Here is a 16,180-nt window from a genome sequence, read left to right on the forward strand (position 1 = left end):
TAATTAGCCTGATTTGGCCATACCACAGTGTATTCATGTGGTGCATCATAAATACATACCGTGCTTAATGGTTAATTAAAAGGTAATTGATTTTTTTAAGAATGAATGGTAGATCATGCATGTCTCACCTATCCATTGGTGCAGTGTGTGTCAGGCACTGATGAGTATACAATAGACAACAAGGTAGATGTGGTCCTGCCCCTCGGAGACTGGCATGCTATTGGAAAAAACAAATATTTTTAAAGTGAATAAAATAACTGTGAAAAATGCTAACAAGGAGACAAACAAAATTGGCCTGGAGAGCCCTGGCTTGGATGGACGTGTCAGAAATGTCCTGCAGAGAGCCAGGGGAAGGACCTTCCAGGGAGAGGGAACCGCAGGAGCTGAGTCCTCTAGGCAGGAAGGCCACTGCCTGTTGAAGGGTCAGAAGAAAGAGGAGAGTCGCTGTTGCAGAGTGAAGGAGGGAGACAAGCCGGGAAGGGGGTGGGGCCCAGAACCTGTAGAGCTCAGCAGGCCCTGCCTGGAGAGCTGGACTTTATCCTCAGTACACTGGAAGGCAGTGGAAGGTTTTAAGCAGGGGCATAGCATGGTTCTACTGATGTTTTAAGCTCACTCTGACCTTGTGTAAGAGACTGGTTTGGATGGGGAGAATGAAAGCAGGAAGACCAGCTAGGAGGCTGTGGCAGTAACTGGATACCTCAGAGACGGATGCTGTTCTTTGAGACCCAGGTGGGGCAGCCGAGGTGGAGAGAAGTGGATGGATTTGGGATTTCATTAGCAAAACCAACAGCTAATGGAATGGATATGGGCATGAGAAAAGGTTCTGGCCTTAGTGCCTGGGTGGACAGTGGTGCTGTTTACTGAGATGGGATGACTGAGGGACAAGTTTGGAGGAAGGGGATAGGTGCGTTAATGAAAAGTTCCATTTGGGACCTGCTAAATTTAAGGGTCTGAGAGCCATCCAGAGCTGAGCTCAAGGAGGCAGCTATATGTGTGGAGTCACAGGCATGGTGGAGGGAGAGGGCCAGGTCCCACTGAAGAGGGGCAGGATGAGGGATCAGCTCAAAATCTGGCCTACCACTTACCAGCTCTGTGACTTTGACAGTTTTCTTAAAGTTTCCTCATCTGTGGAGTGGGGCTTCCAGCAGCTCCTACCTACATCAGGATTTGTTGTGATGGTTTGAGTTCGTACACAGAAAGAGCTTACATTTCAATAGTGAGAATTCAGTAAATGTCAGCTTCCTGTAATAACAATTATCATCATCTTAGCTGCGGTAATTTTCTTGCCATTTGTCTCTTTCTAATTAGAATCAAGTACCTTGATAGCTGGTAAACACTTCTCCTGATGTTCTTGGAATTATTCATTTACAAGTCTGTGAGCTCTGAGAACACAGGGTCTGTGTCTCCCACCTTTGTAGCCCCGTAGTGTGCACAGCACACTGTAGGTGACCAGTAATGTTTATCCAGTCATATGGAATGAAGAATGTATATTTTTCATGCAAAAATGCATATTTGATTTAATCCATCAAGCATGAAGGATATCAGAAGGAACTTAGACAAAAAAGAAGAAACTCCAGTGGGTGTCTTTCTGTGACAATAATTTACAGCATCTTTGCTCCCAAGAAGGGAGCTCTTGCTTTCAGAAAGGAACCTCTTCCCGAATTGGATAGTGGTCTGTGAGAAGAAAAGTTTTCTCTATAGTGAGTCAAATCTGATACCTCCCTGGGATTTGCACACACACAACCCCAATTGAGGGTCCAGAATTTTCAGTACGGCACATCCAGGCCTGTGCGCACCTCTCCCGGAAGCCTCTGTGATGTGTGCTCTGGGACCTTGCTCTCTTACTCTGGCCTGCCTCCCTCTATCATGTTCATTTTGCCTGAAGCTCCTTCCTTACCCATTTTTCAGGGATCGTTGGTCCCTTGGATGAAGCCCACAGTCGCAGCAAGCGTCCCCCCTCCTCCCCTGGAGATAGATGCTGTGTTTACATTCTGGAAGGATCCATGGTTTCTCCTTGTGTTCTTTCTGGGCCTCTAGTCTCTGCCCTCTCCCAGATAAAAGTCAAGACACCCAGTTATATTTCAGTTTCAGATAAACAATGGATAATGTTTTTAGTATAAGTGTGTCCCATGAAATATTTCTCAAGTATTTTTATTTGCTAAATCTGGTAACCCTAGCTATAGGAGAGCCACGTTCAAGGCCCCCATGAGCTGGGCCAAGAAGTTCTATGGCTCAGCCACGTTCTGTGCCCTAGAAGCTCAGGTCTCGGATGCTGATGCCATAGACTGAAGCCAGGCCCCGGTCCTCCAGCCAGTCCTCCGCCACTGCCAGGGTAACCCTCTGTCTTCCCTGGATAGCCTTTCAACAGCGTTTGGGTGTTCTTGACTTTCCCACCTACCATGAAAAGCCCTTAATCCTGGAGTCCAGATTCTGATCAACTCTGGGCCCCTAAGTACCTTTCATTGTCCCTCCCAGGACTCTCCTACAAATAGGCTCTTGGAGGCCTGGCCTGACGCTTAGGTCCTGAGACAAGTGTGCAGAGCAGACCCCCCAGCTCAACACCAGGCTTCTGGCTCCGGTCCTTGGAGTCCATCTGCATCCCAGCAGGTCCCCCTGGCGGCCAGAAGCAAATGCTTCATGTCTAGCATCTAGAGCCAAAGCATCTCCTACCCCTGGGTTCCCATTCCGGGGTAGTTTTCAGAACAAGGCTCCTCCGCAGAGATGAGTGATGTGTCAGGAACCCAGGGACAGGCCAGGGCCACACACATCACATTCACTTATTGGGACTCTTGTGGTCATTCACTCCTCAGGTGCTCAGGAGTCTCAGCGCCATAAACCTGGGACAATGGCCCCCTCTCATTCCTCACAAACTTTGCCCTTACTTCCACCACAAAGTGGGTTCATTCGAGGCAGGAACAGAACCAGGAATCTCAAACACCAGGCTCCTCCCCTTAGTTCCCACCCCCTGAGTCAGCAAGCAGGGGGAGCGTGAGGGGGTCTGGGACAGCTCTGACTCCAGCTGACACACTTGCCTCTGGGTAGGGGCGGTGTATATCTGAGAAGCAGGCAGGCACACGTGGAGAAGACAGAGTCTATGCCCTCTGCTCCATCCCAGAAGCCACTGTCTCAACTCAGCCCCTCATCACTTCACACTTTGGCAGTGGCTTCTGTTCACTCAGCTGGTTCAGTTGGCTCTAGCACGTCTCCCGGCCTCTAAAGTTGGCTCAGGCCCACCCTCCATCCTCTCCTAGGGTTGGCCATCCAACCATATCACTCCCCTCACGGCTTTTAAGGATAAAGTCTGAAGCCTTAAGGACTATGTCACATGTCCTCTGTGGTCTAGGCCCTGCTTACCTCAGCTTCTGCCTAGAAGTTTATGCCCCAGAAACACTGAAACCTCCATGGTTACCCTCACACAGCCTGCATGTCTCGACACCATACTTTTGCTCATACTGGTCCTGCTCACAGCTTTTCTGCTCTCTCTTCTCCTATCTCCTGAGTTAAGACACAAGCCAGGTGCAGTTGCTCATGCTTGTAATTCCAGCACTTTGAAAGGCCAAGGCAGGAGAACTGCTTGAGGCCAGGAGTTCAAGAGCAGCCTGGGCAACATAACAAGACCCTGTCTTTACAAAAACAAATTTTTGATGAGCTGGGTGTGGTGGTGCATCCCCATAGTCTCAGCTACCGGAGTAACTAAGACAGGAAGATCACTTGAGCCCAGAGGTCTGAGGCTGCAGTGAGCTATGATCGCACCACTGCATTCTAGCCTGGGCGACAGAGCAAGACCCTGCCTCAAAAATTAAAAATAAAATAAAATAAAGAAAAGAAAAGAAAATACACAGATAGCCCAATGGTCATCTCCCTCAGGAAGCCTTGCTGGATCCTCTAGTCTCTACCTGGCCGCTTCCCTGCACTCCCGCAGCACATGTGTTCTGTAACAGTGCATGCCTCTCACCCCTCAATTCTTGCATTTGCCACATTGAATTATAACAACTCATTCCTGTGTCCTCTCCTTTTCCAGGCAGTGGGGCCTCAAGGGCAGGGATGGTGACATGTTTACCTTTGTGTTTTCAGCACCTAGAACAGAGCTTAGCACAAACAGGTATTCAATAAATGCTTAGTGATTTGATGTAATAATTAATTGATTGATCAGTTCATTGTGAGAAGGAAGTAACATCCTTTATAAGCAGAATTTGTAGCACCTTCTTGATTCCATTGATTCTCCTCCCCACCCTTCCCTAACCTCTTTCTCAATGCTCCAGGCTGGCTGAATGACAACTTCCCATGCACCTTGCCATTTATATTCCCGTTTGATCTTGCCAGTTCTGTCTTGCGACTGTTTTGAATGCAGAGAATCCACCCAGTATGTGTTCATTCAGCTCCCATTAACCTCTGTGTCCTTTGCCCTCTCGGGCCCTGGGATGGAGAGGCTCACCAGACAAGGCCCTTGATCTCAGAAGTCCCCAGCCTAGAGCAGGCAGTCAGACAAATAAACAGGCAAATAGTTAGGTCCTGTGATTGCAGGACAGCGGGACGGTAGATGAACAGGCCAGCTCTCCACACAGACCACCTGGGTTCAAATCCTAGCTCTACTGCTTTCACACTGTGTAGCCTTGGACAGGGCCCTTATCTGCGTCTGTTTCCCCATGGGTAAAAGAGAGGTCACAGGATTTACCTCTTGGGCTATGTGGGGATTCAGTGAATTAATTCATGCAAAGAGCTTAGCAAGAGTGCCTAGTCCATAGTAAATATTCAATACGTATTAGTCGTTATGTGACTTAGCTCAGTATGCTATGGGAGCACACAAGAGACTAGACAGATTCACAGCAGTCATAAAGGACAAAGGATCAAGAGACATCCGGAGGCAATCATTTTAATTGGAGTCTAGAAACAGGCAATTTACATGAAACACAAATGCAGTGTTCCAGGGTACTTCCTGCGGAGTTTGCCCCTGTGCCCCTCTGGGAAGCCGCTGCACCCGCATGATGTCTCTTCCCTTCCTTAGGGCTGACGACTGCTTTTGTGCATCTCGGAAGCTGGATGCAGTGGCCATCGAAGCCAAGTTTAAGCAGGACCTGGGTTTCCGGATGCTGAACTGTGGACGAACAGACTTGGTGAAGCAGGCGGTGTCTCTGCTGGGGCCTGATGGGATCAATACCATGAGTGAACAGGTACAGGGGCCGAGGGTCTGAACGCTCCCCACCTCCTCCATGTGCACCAGCCCTGGCCGGACAGAGACAGCTGGTGAATCCCCACCGCTGGCGTTGGGCAGAGGCTCCCCCTGCTGACGGCTTAGATTGCTTGCTTGCTTGTGTTTTTCTTCAGTTTTTAAAATATCTTAGAAAAATACTGTGGTTCATCTTTATAGAAGTAGCACATGATCATTGCAGCTGAAATGGAAAAGGGAGGAAAAATAGGCCCATTCCAGAAAGGAAATAATGCCATCACCATGTAACCATCATTTATATTTAGTATCTGTCCTTCAAGTCCTTCTTCCAGGGTGGTTAAAATTAGTTCTCTGCTTGTCTGTCTGTTCCTGCACAGGACAAGCCCAGACAGATTTCATCAAACTTTTAGAGTATGTTTAAGATGCACAAAAGTCATTCTGGGGACCCTAGGAGGTGCCTCAGAGATACGCAGCTATCCCCCCTAACTCCTGAAACTGAGGTACAGTGAGAGATACGTGGGCCCACCAGTCAGGGAGATACCTTGTGTGGTGAACCGTCATGGACAGAGAAAACAAACAGCAGTTATAAATGCAAGTCTCACATGGAAAGTCACAAGAGACAGATGGGGCCGCTTCTCACATGGCAGCTCATGCAGTGAGTTCCAGAGAGGGAATGACAGGGACTATTTATTTAACTACAGCTATAGTAATTTTATTGAGCAACACCAAGGAGCTCTAATACACACAAACACAAACGCAGACATACATGTATGTTTATATTCTTTTTAAAACCCCAGTGATTTATTACATTTTGCCTTTTTCAATATTTTATATTAAAGTTCCTTTGCAATATTTTTGAATATTCTTTTTTTTTTTTAAGAGATGAGATCCCACTATGTTGTCCAGGCTGGCCTTGAACTCTTAGGCTCAAGAGATACTCCTGCCTCAGCCTCCTGAGGAGCTGGGACTACAGGTGTGCACCACCACATCCAGCTTATTTTTATATTTTTTATAGACACAGGGTCTCACTACACTGCCCAGGCTGGTCTCGAACTCTTGGCCTCAAGGGATCCTCCCACCTTGGCCTCCCAAAATGCTGGGATTACAGGCATGAGCCACTGGGCCCAGTATCTTTTTTTTTTTTAATCACTTTTAATGGCTACACAAAATGGTCATTATTATTTATTCATTGACCAGACCTCAGTTGTTGGAAATTTAGGTCATTTCAAATTATTTTTATTAATAATGCTAAGCTAAATATATTTACACGAGTCTTTGTTCAAATCTGTGATTATTTCATTAGGGAAAATTTTTAAATGCAAATAGTGGCTCAAACGCACCCGCTTTTCTTAAGGTTCTCAATCTTAAATTACTTTCCCAGAACTTTTGTTTCCTTTTACACACCCTCCAGCTATATGTGTGTTCACTATTACTATTCTGCTTGTCTTTCGCCTGTTTTTCATTAGAGCTTTACTGTTTTTCTTCTTTATTCAGGAGTGCTGTTTACGTATTAGGGACATAATCTTTTGTTATCATGTGATAAATATGCCTCAATTCTTTGTTTACCTTTTGATTTTGCTTATAATGTTTTCAATTACACGTCCTCAATGCTGTAATGATTTTCGTTTGTGATTTCTTCCATTGCTTTTGTGCCTAGAAAGAGATCCACAAACCAGTTAGATATCGTTTATCGTTTTAATTTTTGCTGTATATCTCTAATCAAACTAGAAATGATTTTGATGTGTGGTGTGAGAAAAGTCTCTAATTTGGATGTTTTCCCAAATAACTGACTTCGTGACACTGTTTATTGAAACATCCTTTCCTTCTGTTGGTTGTGATGCTTCGTTTACAGAAACAAGGGTCATTGGTGAATCTGGTATTCCTGAAGGCCATTCCTCATTCACTTGCCTTTTGCTTGCAAATGACCATGTCAAACCAGATGTCAGTGATGGGCAACACCACATGCTCAGAGGCATTCAATTTCCCTTGATGCTGACCAGCAGCTTTTATAGAGCAAAGATGACACTTGTTATATTGTGAAAGAGAAAATATCAGATAAACAGTGTTTACCAATGAGGTAGCTTAGGGCTGATATTGCAGAATCAATCTAGAAAGTTCCTAAGAGCTTTAGGTGTTTAGCAAACACCCTTAGGTCTGTTGTACCCTGAGACAGGCAAACGAACGAAAATCCTCCAAGGCAAGGAAAGATAAATGCTGAAAAGGCCGTGGAGGCTACCTCATCGCCTCTATTTTGGTTTCCACATATGGAGGGTTGTGACCTTACGAGTCACAGCGCTGCACGTTTATTTTTGTCATGCCAGAGCACAAGCATGGTCTCCGAAACACAAGTAAGATTTTTCATTTGTTATCGTCGACTGACCACAGCCACCTTGTAAATGTTCTCTGTTCTCTGGTTTTTAACTCACCACAGGGCATGACTCCCCTGATGTATGCCTGCGTCCGTGGGGACGAGGCGATGGTTCAGATGCTGCTGGATGCCGGAGCTGACCTGAATGTGGAGGTGAGGGTGCAGAGGCCTGCAGGGCCCCTCGGCCGGCAGTCCCCAGGGGAAGGCGAGCAAGAAAGGGAGGCTATTTCTCCCAAGAGCTGCCGCTGAGGGTGCACAGTGCAACACATAGATCCTTCCTGTGTCCTTTTAGTTGCTGTGGCCCTGGTGAGACCACCATCCTGAGGCCCCAGCTCAACCAAACCCCAAGGAGCTGCCTGCATGTATGTTATGTTTAAAAACAACCAACATAACTGCAAGGAGCACTGGCTTTTCCTTGACTCGGCAGTCCCGATTTCCAGAGTTCCCGATTCCCACGGCTGATCCATTTCTTCCAGGATGGGGCAGAAAGAGCACTCCTGAGCCATCAGCCCTCTCTTTCCACTGAACACACAGCAGAGGAAGCACTGACTCAATCCCCACACTGAAGTGTCCCTCCTGCAGATCCTCCATGCTCCCCATCCAAACCCTGTTTGGCTCACCTTGTTGGCTGAGTTGACAGATCTTAAAGCTAATCTCAGAGCTTCCCTGAGACAATGTGGTCTGGTGGAAAGCATGTCCCCCCAAAAACCCTGCCCTCCCTTCCCCCCTGCAACACTGGCCTTAGAATCTGACAGATTTGGGTTCAAGTTCGGATGCCACCACTGCCATGGTGACTTGCTTTTGTGCTTGGGCAAGTACCTTAACCTTTTTTCTCCCAATCTGCAGAATGGGAAAATAATCGCACCCATCTCATATAGTTGTCAGAAGGGATATAGAGAGTAAGTTTGGAACTCAGTTAATATTGGTCCCTCCACCCACACCCCAACCTCATCATAGGTGAAATACCACCGTTTTACCATGTTCTATGCTGCCTGAAGACCTGCTCTCCCTGGCGGCAAGATATTGGCAGTATCAGACAGCAAAGAGATTGATGGGCTGAAATCATAATTCAGCAACCCTTGGAAACCTTTTCAGTTCAAAATTAGATGCCCTTGCAGTCTCAGTACTGAGTGTGTGTGTTTTTTTAAATGGGAGTTTTATATTTATCTGAGAAAAGCAGACAATAGACATAGTTTTGGATCCAGAATCATTTTGGATCCTATAACTTTGGAATCTGTGGGGATTTTCCCTCCTGCTGTGAATCCTTAAGCACCATGCAGACCCGCGCAAGGGGTCCTCAGCGTTGGGTTCTAGGGCATTCTCGGGTCCTCTCTAGCCCATCCCACGGATCTCAGCTCAGGCCTTCCTCCGGTGGATGCTTAGTGAACCAAACTGCTCTGAGTGAAGCAGGCATTGAGGTTACATGACCCCAGGAGGGTTTGGGAGAAAAGCTCCATGTGGGTGCTGCTCTTGCAAGAGCCTAGCCTTCAGCTGCCCTGTCTCTTCTCTCTTGGCCTGCAGTGTTTTGAGGCCCCCATCCTGAAAGCCCAGTCTCAGATTGTTCATTCGTGATGTGTCCTAGAAAAGCTTCATGCCCATATTGCGGTAGCACCAGAGGGTCCTTGTCAACCAGGAAGCCAGCAGAAGAGTGAAATGAGAACAGGGTAGGGCCAGTTGTGATCAGACGGTGAAGTTCCTCCATCAGACGAGTGATGGACTTCCCTGACTTGAAAGCTGAAAGCAGACCGTCCCTTGCCTGGGGTTTGCCACCACTGAGAATCTCTCTTAAAAGTATGGATGGCATGGTAGTGGCATCTCATGCTCTCTGACATCCTGTAGCTCCCAGAACCACCACCCTCTGTTAGGTAGAAAGAGGAAGGAGACAGGCCAGAAAGCTGGCTCATTGTAATCGCCATTACAGCTTCTCCAAAGCACCTTAGAGGCGATCAGAATCATCCATTATTTCCTTTCAGAGAAGCAAAGGAGTCCTTCTTATGCACAGAGGATGTAAAGTCACTGAGACATTTTCTCACTGCCTTCAAGGGTAAAATCTCCAAAACATGGACTTCCAGTGTCCTGGCTTTGGGGAATTGCTTTGGTCTTTGTTCTTACAAACACAAACAGGACAGATCCACGGCTTTGGTGAGAGGTGTTTGGAGCATCCAACAGTAGAAAATCCCTGCCCTGTATTGCCAGCTCTGCCCAAGGCATCCTCCAGGATGTCTTTTTGTCCATCTCTAGCCCATATGCCCAGCCACAGATAGGTCAAATTTGCTAGCCTAAGTATTGTGAAGGTCACATTTTGAAAATAACTTCAATTTGTTTATAGGTTGTCAGTACTCCTCATAAATATCCATCCGTCCACCCCGAGACCCGCCATTGGACGGCTCTGACTTTTGCTGTGTTGCATGGACATATTCCTGTAGTTCAGGTATTAACGAATTTCCCTATCCACATCTGACCTTTGATTTTACCTCTTCCATAACACACATCTATACCTCTCCCAGCATGCATATTCTCTAAGACATTCATATTGGTTAACTGCAATTCAATATAGCATATTCATATCATGTGAATAAAAATATTATATGTAGTGATCTATATGGTCAGGCTTTAACCAATATGAAATGATCACGTATCCACACACAGCCTCACACATAGAGTGACAGACCCATGAAGTTCTTCCTGGTTGCTCTGGGGTGGGGCTTCAGCTGTTTTCATGGATTTGTTCATTTTGCTTGTTGCAACATGAACATGGTTGCTACTGATACCTTAGAACCTTCTCTTAGGTGTGACCCCTGGTGTTTGTGTAGAATCCAGTGGTTTCCAGCCAGTGGGAAGAAGCATCCAAGACACCAAGGGAGTGTTTCCAAAAGACACTTGCTTGGATCCCACTTCTTGAGAATCAGATCCAGGAGGTCTAGAGTAGGGCCTTGGCTATGTATCTTCTGAAACAGCTCCAAGCACAGTGACGTGTCCTCATTGGAGGTCCTTTGGGCATATAAATGTGTATTGCTTGCACTTTTTCTGGCTGTTGTAGTTGCTGTTCAGTGAACAGCCATACAGTACATTCTAAATCATAAGCTTGATCTTTACTTCATCAGAAAAGAGAGATCAGCATCCGAGTTCATGACCACACCTGGTCCCGTAGTGAGTGCTGAGCTTTGGGCACATCAGGAACTCACCTCCTTTTGTGTGGTTCATGCCTCTTGATTCCATGCAGAGCAGGGACAGCTCTGCAATGCTGGAATTTTATGGGAATCCTTTGTTGTTTCCTGGGTCATGAGAATCCTTAGAACAGATCCCAAGTCATGTTTCAGGAGGCTGAGAATGTGACGTGTCACACTGAGAGCTGGCTTCTGCCTATAGAACAGTATGCCCAGTCCACTCCTGGTAGAGGAAACTAAGAAAGAAGGGGTCGGATGGTGGTCTGGTGGACACAGATGTCATTCTTTAACATGCAAGGACATTCTCGACCTTTAAATCAGGAATGGGAACAGTGAGCAGCCAAGCAAAGTCACACAGAAGTCAGGCCACCTCCCTGCTGCAGGGCCAGAGATCACGGAGTGCCAAGTAGGTGGCTCCCCCATGGCCGTGCCCTCAGGGAGCCCTAAGTAGGCAGTAAAGATAGCAGATTTTTCCCCCATTTTCCATCAGCAGTGCTGACAGCACATTCACTGTGAATGAGATCCAGCATGAACAGAATCCCTGCCTCTTGAGGAAGCCCAGCTATCTCAGGGAATGCACAGAATGAAGCCATATGAAGCAAAACTTCTGGAAGCTCACTCTGCCACTTTATTAACTGATCTTGCTGGCCAGAAACCTTAGCATTTGCTAAACTGTCCTCAGGGCCATCCAGGTGGGGCCCTGGGGGCCCCCCAAAGTCCTTCAGAACTCTTGTGAGTCTGTGGTTCTACGAGGCTACCCTAGTGCCCTCTGAGGCTTTGTGCAACCAGCCCAAGAGGGGAATCTTCCAGCATTCCTGTGCCAAGGACCTTTAGCCCAGTGCTTCCAGAAATGTTAATGTATGTACACATCCCCTGGAGATCTTGTTAAAATGCAGACTCTCATTCAGTAGACCTGGGTGGGGCCTGAGAGTCAGCATTTCCCACAAGCTCCCAGGTGGTGCTGATGCTGTTGTGCATGGAACACACTCTGAGTAGTCTGGGGTTCTAGCAGCAGTGAGAGGCTCTCAATTCATCCTCTGAGGTACAGTTGCCCTTCAGTCTGTGCACGCGGTCACCGACCCAGAGGGAGGGAAGGAGCGCTGGCATCTCACCGATCCCAGCAGTCTTTCCTGATGCCTGTGCACAGTGTATCTCCTCTCACCATCTCGATGGCCGCTCTTCCTCCGCAGCTCCTTCTGGATGCTGGGGCCAAGGTGGAAGGCTCGGTGGAGCACGGCGAGGAGAACTACTCGGAAACGCCCCTCCAGCTGGCAGCTGCTGTAGGTAAGAGCTGCCAGTTCTCACCCTGGCCAGGGAGCTCCAGCGCACCCTGGCCCTTGAAGTGCCTGTGACTATATTTTTGCTTTATTCTCTTATAAAACCCCCTTCTCTGGGCTTGCAGGAAATTTTGAGCTGGTTAGTTTGCTGTTGGAGCGTGGTGCCGATCCCCTGATAGGAACCATGTACAGGAATGGAATTTCTACAACCCCCCAGGGTGATATGAACTCTTTCAGCCAGGCTGCAGCCCACGGACACAGGTAGGCTAGGATGGGCCAGAGCCAGAGATCCCGAGTGGTGCTTGTTAAAAATGCAGATTCCCAGGCCTACCCCAGACCCATTGTCTCTCTGGATGTGGGGCCCAGAGGCAGTGTGAGGTGGTCCAGGCCCCGGGCCTGGCCAGAGCGACCCTGCCTGCCAGCTGACAGCCAGCTCCATGCAGTGCACATCTACTCAGAATGCCTTATTTTACCGGCTCCCGGCCAGCTTTAAACTCACGGAGAGACGTCACTCTTGGTTGGTTTTGCTAGAGCACGTCATGTCAGCTGCTGTGAAGTACAAGAATCCATTTTAAAAATAATAAAACTTTTTGTGTTTGGTGACTTCCCTTCTACATCTCCTTCAGAATTTCCCCCCGATCATCAGCTTTCATTACACATAACCCCGAGCAAAGCACATTCACTGTGGAGGGAGGGCAGGCTGACGGTGACAAGTACGGAGTTCTAGAGCCTTCTAGATTTTTGAGGAAATCACTTAGCTCCAAGTTGCCTCAAGGAAACAAGGCCAGTCATGCCCCATCATCTCCTCCATCCTCAAAACGTGACACCCACTGTTAGGCCTCTGAAAGTGCCACCCGTTGTTCTCATCATCCTCCCACCCAAGTTAGTGGCGCCCTGCTTCCCCAGCCTGCCCTTGCCCTGCCCCAGCAAAGCCACTTCCATCTCTGAGTGTCATCCTCTCTGGGTTTATGATTGACAGGAATGTGTTCCGCAAACTGCTCGCCCAGCCAGAGAAGGAGAAGAGTGATATCCTGTCCCTGGAGGAGATTCTGGCTGAGGGGACTGACCTGGCAGAGACAGCCCCGCCCCCCCTGTGTGCCAGCCGCAACAGCAAGGCCAAACTGAGGGCCCTGAGGGAGGCCATGTATCACAGCGCTGAGCATGGCTACGTGGATGTCACAATTGATATCAGGAGCATAGGTCAGTCTGGGCACCCTCCACCACGGGCACCATGGTGCCACCAGCTTTAGGTCCACACGCACATGAGCACGCATGCACGCACACACACACATGCAAAACACGCACATGCACACACAGACAAGGGGGCCCAGGGAGCATCCCGTTTACCAGTTGAAACACTTCCAGGCCAAGATACCCACACCGTCCCCATAGATAGCAGCGTCCTGCCTGCCCCAAAGACCCGTCCTCAGACCATCTTTCCATGATTCCCAAACACTGGACCCTGGGGCAGGAATTCAAATCACCTGGGGAACTTGTCTGAATACCGATTGCCAGGCCCTACACCCAGAGGCTCTGCTGTCGAGGGTCTGGATGGATAAAGGCTGGAAATCTTTATATTTAACAATCATCCCAGGTGGTTCCCAGTGGTTGAGGAATCACTGCCTTTAGAGCAGCCAAGTCCACGAAGCAGCACTGGGCAGTTGTTAGAGTGAGGGCGCCCCTTTCTTACTACAACTCCTCTTGAGCTTCTGAAGGCAAATCCACTTACAGGAAGGTTGAGCTGGCTCTTCCTTGGGTGAGCTAGCCCAGAGCCATCTCCTCTGTGTGTCTGGGGAACAAGGATAGCCTAGCCTTCACCAGCCTAGTGGCTTTCGCTCTGGCTTGGAAACAGCCGGACCTAGCCATGGGTCCCTAAACACAAGGTGTGGCAGATTAAGGCAGGCTGAGGGCTGAGGAAAGACTCCTAATGCTGTTCTGGAAACGATCTCTCTCTCCAGGGAAGGTGGGGAGGGGTTAGTATGTGCAACATTTGTGCTATTGCCCTGGGAGCCCATTTTGCATGATTGTGAAGCTCGAGATTCTGAATGGGCTACTTGTTATAAACAGTAGCACGACTCCTCCTCCCTCTGTGCCTCTGCATGAGAGGGGAGAGGCAAATTACAGCAATCAGCTGCTGGAGAGGCCCCTGTTAAAGGAGGAAGACCTGATGAAGTACCTGCAGATGGAAATCTTGTTTTGCACAGAGGAGCGGCAGGAATATCCTCCCATGTCTTCTTATTCGGGTGTGAATATCTGTCTTAGCCGGAGCTGTAAATGGTGAAGTCCACCAACGGGTTTCACCAGCTCTAAGCTCTCATCTGGGCATGGATGTGTTCCAGATCCTTGGGCACATCCACTCTTTAATCCTGGGCAAGACTCTTCTCCCCACTGAGCTTCTTTCCCCAGTAAGTAGAGGGGATGGAGCCTATGCGCTCAGAATCCAGAAGTATGGAATATGCATAAGTAGCATGCATAATAATTCCAATATACTACACGATGATTATATCTTGTGAAATGCAGCCCCTAATAATATGAGTAGCATGCAGAGATGGACACCCATAGTTGAGGGAATTAAATTATGACCTTTAATTTCAACTTTTGCAGGTCTTTGGGAAAAAGTCTATACTTGTTCTATTCGTTGAAAGTCAATCCCTTGGTCTCGTCATTTAGTAATGTCCTGGGGAAAAGCCAACTTCCAGATAAAAACTCGCCTACTCCTCTGGTTGTTTTCTGCCTTTCCCCTCTGTCTCCTCCTCCCCTGCCACCTTCCCTGGCTCCTCTCCCCGCTCCAGGCGTCCCGTGGACTCTACACACATGGCTGGAGTCTTTGCGGATCGCCTTCCAGCAGCACCGCAGGCCTCTCATCCAGTGCTTGTTAAAGGAGTTTAAGACCATTCAGGAGGAGGAATACACGGAGGAGCTCGTGACCCAAGGCCTGCCCCTGATGTTTGAGATCCTGAAAGCCAGCAAGGTATGTGGGGTTTGAGGCTGTTGTGGTCATCGGCAGAGAACAAAGCCGAAGGTTCCCAGATCTGAACGGTATTTTAGCCTGGTGTTCCCCTTTGAGTGGGATCACTACGGTCATAGCACCCAGTGGCGAATGTACCCCAGCAGACGAAAGCTACCTGTGCAATCATTTGTGGGGCGGCTGTCTTGCTGAGCATCTGCATGAGCTGAGGCACTTGGGCATATGGGCACATGGGCACATGGACAGCTTAGATACCTTCTAACTCAAGGAACTTGCAGAAGAGCTAGAAAGATGATACCAACATGTGTGCCCCAACAGCATTATGAGACAGTTGATAAGACAGTATTAAATGTGGGGGTGCAGGCTAGGACAGGTGTGGGAGTTCAGGAGGGAGTAATGGGAGGGTGGGCCCCCCTGAGGTGCTGAGACTAGACCATGTCAGGATGGATGATAGAAATCAGTAGGATGAGGGAAATGGGTGCAGCTTTCTGGATAAATAGAACACAGACCCTGCTGAGGTTTCTGGAAAGCCAGGCCCTGGGAGAAGGCTTTTCAGGTCGAGAGGGTCAAATGAACCTAGCTCTGACCTCTTGGGATTTACCCCTGCTGACGCCTATATCCCCAGCAACAGGGAAATGCAGCCTCTTCCTACCAGCAGTCCAGCCTTTCAACTATTACAACATTCTTAAAAGTCTCTTTGGGGTTGTTTGGTGATGCTCTCTAGACACTGCAGTCCCCGCAGGACCCCAGCACCAGCCCTCTCACCTCTTTGCCCCAGAACAGCCTTTGTGGAACTCTGGGGTCTACCACGGAGCCTGGGAAGTCTCAGTGGAAATTGGCCTCTGAACCAAAGGGCAGTGTGGGTCCCCCTGCCAGACTGGGCTGCGTGACTGTCCATGGGGCGTTAGAGGGGACATGGAGCTGCTTCCTCCACACAGCAGGGACAGCCCTTCCGTAAGGAGGCAGCAACACGGCATCTCTGCTTTCGGAGCTCTGGGCCTTGGGTGGAAGGCAAGTCCCATTAGGTGTTCTCATTAGCGCCTGTCCTTAGCCTGGTGTCCCTGGGCCATCTGCAGGCTGGATTTGTGCTTAAGGTCGAGACCCACCAGGACCCCAAATGGGAGCAGGTGCATCAGGCCTAGGATAACAAGCTTCAGCGAGTCCATGAGGAGTAAAACCTACTGGAAGCATTTCAAAACCAAACTCCCTGCCCGACTTAAAAAAAAGTAAATG

General features: G+C 48.6%; 1 protein-coding gene across 3 annotated transcripts in view; it reads left to right on the forward strand.

The window, feature by feature from the left end:
- ABTB3 (ankyrin repeat and BTB domain containing 3) overlaps nucleotides 1-16,180 on the forward strand; it is a 339,446-nt gene that overhangs the window by 284,001 nt on the left and 39,265 nt on the right. For 2 of the 3 annotated variants that reach the window (XM_008004556.3, XM_008004560.3), the window contains 7 exons: nucleotides 5,006-5,171; nucleotides 7,599-7,688; nucleotides 9,865-9,966; nucleotides 11,893-11,986; nucleotides 12,105-12,240; nucleotides 12,959-13,179; nucleotides 14,772-14,950. In XM_008004556.3, the coding sequence (XP_008002747.2) occupies nucleotides 5,006-5,171; nucleotides 7,599-7,688; nucleotides 9,865-9,966; nucleotides 11,893-11,986; nucleotides 12,105-12,240; nucleotides 12,959-13,179; nucleotides 14,772-14,950 (988 nt within the window). The remainder of the gene's footprint in view (nucleotides 1-5,005; nucleotides 5,172-7,598; nucleotides 7,689-9,864; nucleotides 9,967-11,892; nucleotides 11,987-12,104; nucleotides 12,241-12,958; nucleotides 13,180-14,771; nucleotides 14,951-16,180) is intronic. The other variant, XM_008004557.3, reaches the window with a different exon arrangement.

The sequence above is a fragment of the Chlorocebus sabaeus genome, chromosome 11 (assembly GCF_047675955.1).
Source record: "Chlorocebus sabaeus isolate Y175 chromosome 11, mChlSab1.0.hap1, whole genome shotgun sequence".
Taxonomy (NCBI): Eukaryota; Metazoa; Chordata; class Mammalia; order Primates; family Cercopithecidae; genus Chlorocebus; species Chlorocebus sabaeus.